Below are 7026 nucleotides of genomic sequence, written 5' to 3' on the forward strand. Positions count from 1 at the left end.
ATCGTTTGATGTTCGAGGGAATGTGACGCATCGACGTTTGTGAGTTAATTTGTTTTCGTCGGTAATACGCGCAGTATGCGCGTCACTTCGTCAATTTACAGGCTTTCCCCCCGAGGTTATTGGATCGGTCGAAACGCCATGAAGCTCATCGGTTTTTACGGTCGGTAGTACGGTATATATTTCTTCGAAAATCGCTGAAATCGGATTTTATATACGCGCGTTCGAAAGGTTGAGCAAGGAAAACGAGGGGATCGTGAAATATTAAAATATTACTGCTTGCGTATATATACTGATGAGTTTATAAAATACGTATATCGTGATTTATTTAAATAAGTATAAGTTAGTTCAATGCAGTTTGTGCTTTGTATTACTACTAAAAAATTGTTAATTAGGAAACAGAAATTGCGATAAGTATAGGAGTTAATTTTTCTAGCATTATGAGCGAAAGAGGGTTTTCCATCTCAAGTAGAAATAAGCTTTAAATGATATACTTGCAATTATTTGCTGCTAATTAGAAAAACTACATTAAAAATGCATTTTACCAGGAAATAACAATTAAAATGAACAAATCAAAGGCATCACGTGTAATAGTATGCGATAACAGTACCATGAATTTAATTCAATGTACTAAAGAGTGTCATTGCTTTTTGACTAAATAAAAGTTGCTCGTATGAAAAACTAACGAGTAACAATTTCAAAGGCGTAGCGTTGTAGATAAGAACTATGGCGCGGTAGATCTCTATTAATGTTTCATTTCCACATCCATCCACACACACACACGTACATCGATCGCGCGAGTAGTGTGGAAGTTTAGGAGGAGGTCCGTAGAAAAGCATTAGCATAGGCGTACCTAGCGTGCAACAATGTAGTGTGTGCTTGTGGTTGTGGATTTCAGCAGGCGTACAGTCAGTACATCCCGGCTACAAGGGCCCAAGTGTCTGAGGCCCAGGGTGGGCAGACGGGGGTCGCCATGGATGGCACTTACCTCGTCGAGGCCTCGTTCTGAAAAAGTTTCCCCTCGCGCACTGTAAAAATGACACCGTAAAAATCGAACCGGACCGAACAAAGAAAACAAAACAAACAAAAAATACGTAGCGAATACAAAAAAGTAATAAGTGAAAACACGACACCGCCGTGTGTCGCACGACGCATGAGCGATTACAGTAAACTGTCGAGAATTGCATTAGAGGATGCATGCGTGTCGGCAAAACAGTATAAATAATGTGTAAAACGCGCTAGAGATTCAGAGCTTTGCGAACGAGAACTGAGACATGCTCGACGTAAAGCAGATGCAATTTAGAGTTCAACCAAAGTGAGGGTAAAAAAGATTTATGTATATATAAATACATTTTTCTCTCCGACACAGAGAAAGAAGGGAGAGAGAACGAGAGAGAAAGGAAGCGGATACGTACGAGTAATCGGGCGAGAAATTGAATAAGAGGTAGAGAAACAGTATAAGAGAGATATATATCATATATATATAGAGCAAAAATAAAAAATACGTATATATCTGTATCTCTCTCGACCTCGCCGATCGTTCGCGATCTAAGAAATAGAAAATTAACCGCAAAAAACCCACAAATAACACAAGCAAAGACACACACAGTCGCGCGAAATCCACAAAGTCAATCAATCAAATTCTTCTATTTCATCATTTCCGTGCCATCACCGACCCCCTACGACGTCGACGACGACGACGACGACGACGGCGACGACGACAACACGACGACGGATCATGACGCTGCCGTTTGGACCCGTCGACAACGATCGGCGCGCTGCCTCATCATCCTTCATCATCCTCTTCATCATCGTCCTCCGGAACACGGTGGGCGAAACCGCCATCGATGACAACGACGACGACGAAAACTTCGACGATCATGGAAAAAAAAACAACAACAAAAAATATACAAAATTTGTGGCGATGAATAACGTGATGGATAACGGCATTAATGTCTGATCGATCGATTGAAAAATCATGTCAATCAGAGTCTGTCCTATCAACTTACCTCGAACGAGAGCAAGGACAGAGTGGTGCTCATATACGGCGACCGTATACAGGTGCGGAAAAAGGTAAAGAAACCATGTTTGACCGACAATTGTAAAAAAAAAAAAAAAAAAACGATGATAATGATAATGCTGATGACGATGAGGCTGATAAGATACCATACGTATATGTGGTAGAGTTTATGCTGTGATGTATCAAGTGTCTGGATTCGCGCGCTTCCTTCCGTGCTCTGCCGTGACGTGAAGAACGTATCAGGATCCCCTCAGCTAACCCCATCCCTCGCAGTTGCTCGATAATGCTTTTAAGAGTGATCAATCTCTAGATTGGCTTCCTCGGTGTCCGCTTTCACCCTCGAAAAAAAAAGAATATTTTTTGCTCGCTGCGCTTATTTAGGGGTTTTGCATCGCTTGGAAGCTCATCGATATATATGAGGCTGTGCTATATACTACTTAGTGTGCAATTTGCTTCTTGTCGTTATGGATGTATGGCTGTCTTGCTTTCAAAGAGATGGTTGGACGCTTTTACGAATATGCCAGCATTTTAACGATGGCTTTCCTGCGCTAATTTTGTTTCGAATATTTTACTTCATATTTATAGACGACTTTTTATAATTTTCAATATTTTTAGTATTTTCAAATATATGTATGAATATGTGATGATTTTTTCACATATTTTTATTACTTTTTTATTATATTTTTAAAATTATATACAAATGTATAATTTGTATACTAAATTTGTTATCACACATTGATATATTTTTATTTGACAAATTTCATTGATTTACAATTTTCTTAATGCATAAATTACGCAAGTGGCAAAACTTTCTCAAATTTGCGTTTAAGAACATTTTCTATTTTAATGTCGTTTTACAGAAGAATGTGTTTAATAAGAAATGTAATGGAAGTGCGAATTAATTATCGTAAATCTTTTGGTTGGTTCTCGAAATAGCTTGCTTAATTAATTTTTTTACATACTGGCGATTGACGATATTTTTCTTTTCTGTCGTTTTTTTTATTAAATCTTTTTTATGCTCGCGCAAAACTGGCAAAGTTTTTTATGAGATAACATTTATCAGCGAGGAAAATTCAGGAAGAACTTATTTCTCTTCCTCGCCGGTGAAGAGAAACCCTACGAAGTACTTTTTTACCTATTTGTGCAATTTACTATGTTTCTAGTTTATTAATTATAGTTTTTTACGAATAGTAAATGTATACAAACCATAGAGTACTGAAATTGTTAATCTAAAATATTAAAAAAAGACTAAACCAATCTAAAATATAAAAAAATGAATTAACTATCTCAAACAAACATATAATTTTATAAATAAAGAATTCATACATGAGGTAATATAAACTGTTATTATTTGTTTAATTTAATCGCTTTCTATATAATTTTATTTATATTGTGACAATAATATATGTATTTACGATTTAATTCTTGTTTCCGATAAAAAAATATGTGCCTAACAAGTCATTGCCTTTAAATTAATTACAAAAATTTGTTGTTTTGCGATTAAATTGAAAACAAATATTTTGTATATAATTTAGTATATTTATTTAGTAATTTATTTAGTATAATATCAATCAAGTTTGAGCTAAATTTTTCTGATTATATGCACAAAATATAAACAATTTAAATTACGGATGTAGATACTAAATTTAAACATTGATAAATATATTGCTGGAAATATTACACAACATAACATTTTTTATTGAATAGATAATAAAAAAATAGGTATCCATTTTAAAATTTCCAATAAATTTCCCTATCGTATTTTCTACTTTTTGGATCATATAAATTTAAATCATATGATCCAAAAGTGGAAAATACGATAGAAATATGGATAGAAATCTCTATTTGTTTATGAATAAAATGTATTCTGAGTCTCCTCAGAATTTTTGAAGTTCCGAAACAAGATTTTGTTTTCTGAAAGTAGGATACTAGCCTACTGCCTAACATCCCTAACTTGGAGGGGTCAGTTTCCTCTCCAAATGCAGAGTTGTCATGGCGAGATACTCTCGGTGTCTTTAGCCGGATTTGAACTCGGAATTTCGGCTCACTAGAGCCAGCTCACATCCTTCTGCGCTACGATCGCCACGTTTCTTACAATTAGTTATAAACAACAAAAATAAGGCTGTATGTAAAAGTTTTTCTGAAGAGATTTTATATATAGCATATACTTTATATATCTAGAAAAACATATATAATTTTGTCCAGACAAAATAGCGATAGTCCATGAGTGAGTATATATACAAAATTTAATGTATTAATATATTAAGAAATATAAAATAGACATAGCGATAAAACAATTAATTGCTAAAAAAATGTAATAAATGCAAGTTTTCATAAAAGCACTTACCTATATAATACAATTACAATTTCAATCAGAGATGTTTTTCATCATACCTAATATGTATGTTTCTAAGTCATTAATATCGAAAATGACTTGTCAAAAAATGTATCGAAATATCCGTGATAGGTGTCTAGATCGATTTCCGAAAATAGAAGAGAATAAGACAGAAAAGTCATCATATAAAATATTATTTAATTGTTAAAGAACTGCAAAAGAACTTTTTTTAATTGCTCACATGTACTAACTTTTACGCGTTATAAATATATAAAAAAATTGGAGCTTTATTTTAAATGTTATCTATTTAACATAATTATGACAGAAATTTCTTCTTGTCTTGTTACTTTGACTTTTCTGTGATCAATACAACTATAATCACACATATACATTTACAATGTATATGTCAACCTATAGTTGACATAAATTAGAACTTCTACATTAATTTGTCTATATAACTCTGTCTATATTCGGAAAGAGTAATTCTAAAAATATGGTGCTGTTGATCATTTTGTTTATGTTTATTCTAAATGCTGCTCCTCACTAAAAACGCAAAGTTATTTTTGTTTAATATTTATTACAGACATATAGTAATCGTTTGTTTGAAATATTGCTCTTTTCAATAATTTTACTCATTTTTATATATATATATACCATTAAATATATTTATGATTTAATTATTACTATTGACATAATGAGAAATAAATATAAAAAATATAGTATTTTTTTCACGTTTTCCCTTTTTTAAAAATATTTTTACATTCTTATATTTAATTAAATTAGAGCACGTTACACAATTCACTTTTCACATTATCACAAATTTTAAAAACAAATTTTAGAAATAATATTTAAATATACCACAATGAGTAAATGAATTGTACATACAAATATTATACGTAATTAGATCAAGTATGACCGAAATAAATAAATAAATAAACATGATAAGCGTGTGTCGTGTTCAGATCTAAATTAAAAAAAACATTATTTGTTTTAACTAACAAATTCATTAAATTGACTTAATTGACGACGAATATAAATCATCGTCCTGACAATTCGACCATTGGTTTTGGTCAGATTAATCGTCAAGACATTTTGACCATGGTTTTTTATCCTTTTGAAAAGGACGATTAATCTGACCAAAACCAATGGTCGAATTGTCAGGGACGATTTATATTCGTCATCAGTTAAGTCGATTTAGTGAATTTGTTGGTTAATCATCACTGGTAATATACAATCTATTTTTGTTGTTTATTATTTGTTTTCATTATTTTATTGTATTCTGAGATTTAGTATAGCGTCAAGTTTTTTTGCATTAAATATTTTTTAATTTTAATTGAATATTATATTACACTCTTAAAATTTAAATATCTTCTATTATCCTGGTGGGTTTAAAAGTGTTTAATTTTTTAAAACGTTTATCCTATTTTCTCTTTTTATTTGCAATTTCCTGATTTGAACACTTTTTTGGAAAAACATTAAAAAAATGTTTTAAATTATGAAATGTTGAGTAACACTTATTATTCACTGAAACATTCTTCTTATGGAAATCAATACCATTTATGTTACCCCATGCACAATTATTTTATATTTTTAATTAGATATATTAAAACAATTTTCAATTGTACAACAGTTTCTCGTATCGTGCCGATACGAGTGTATGTACGTGCCGTACACTTGGCAACTTTTCTAAATATATATTTTTTTAAGGTGATTTCTTAATGATTTTGTATTTTACGTAAAAAGTGCGCTCATTGCAGTTATTAATCAAAAAAAATATCGGGGAGCTATCGCATCGTTAGTTTCTGATGGAATCTATATTTCAGCATTGGAATAAGGGCGCTTTACTGTCCTCGTGAAGCGCGTGTCAAATTTCGCTAATCTGATCTTGTTGGTGAATACCAAAATTAACGACATACATTAGCGCTATGATGCGCCGACTTTGCACTTTTTTTTTACAGCATAACGCCTCATCACCATGCAATCTCTGCGGTCCCCTGCGATCTACAATATTCTTGTCGCACTTATCCTTTTGTTTAAACTTCAAACACAAAATTGGAGTTGGTCGAACGAGAAGGGCCGTAAAGGAAAAATTGCGCTGTTTTTTTTTCGAAATCATTGCACCTTCGGATTATATTTTCTGCTTTCAGCCGTTGGTTTGCTCATTCTTTTTGTGAAATTTGTCTGCTTGGATAAAATTTTCCCGTTTACACTTTTTTTAAAAAAGAAAAAAATTGAATACCATTAGCGTAAAAATCGCGTGTTACATTCTTTAAAACTGTTTTTCAAACAATTCCTTTACATTTTTGAAAATATGACTTTTTAAGTGTGTAACTTCTTGTAAGCACATACATCACTTTTCTGAAACTGGGGCAACATTAATCATTTTGTGATTTTGAAGTAGTGCATGCACCGCAGTAAGTCATTCTACTATCGTTAACAAACGCTTTTACAGTTCTTTGATGTGATAAATTGAAATCGATTTTGCTTAATTAAAACTCTATTAATATTTTATGGGAATTAGATAAAGAACAACATTTTGTAAACTTTTATTTCTTTTATATTCTTTAAGTTATGTGTGAAAATTATATTTTTTCATCAAAGAAAGACTAACTTTAAATTGTTCAAAAAAATGAAAATAATCGTGCAAAATTTGAAATAATTTTTTATGCAACGC

General features: G+C 31.8%; 1 protein-coding gene across 9 annotated transcripts in view; it reads left to right on the plus strand.

Annotated features, from left to right (window-relative positions):
* The window catches only part of Shal (potassium voltage-gated channel protein Shal), a 222411-nt gene that overhangs the window by 189009 nt on the left and 26376 nt on the right, over window positions 1–7026 (plus strand). The window contains exon 5 of one of the 9 annotated variants that reach the window (XM_077405680.1): window positions 899–2070. The exons of 6 other annotated variants lie outside the window; for them this stretch is intronic. In XM_077405680.1, coding sequence (XP_077261806.1) covers window positions 899–1006 — 108 coding nt within the window. In that variant the 3' untranslated portion in view covers window positions 1007–2070. Of the gene's footprint in view, window positions 1–895; window positions 2071–7026 lie in introns of all 9 variants that reach the window. 2 more of the 9 variants (XM_077405679.1, XM_077405676.1) reach the window with 2 other exon arrangements.

The sequence above is a fragment of the Temnothorax americanus genome, unplaced genomic scaffold (assembly GCF_048541705.1).
Source record: "Temnothorax americanus isolate GAGA-0224 unplaced genomic scaffold, ASM4854170v1 Scaffold2, whole genome shotgun sequence".
Lineage (NCBI taxonomy): Eukaryota > Metazoa > Arthropoda > Insecta > Hymenoptera > Formicidae > Temnothorax > Temnothorax americanus.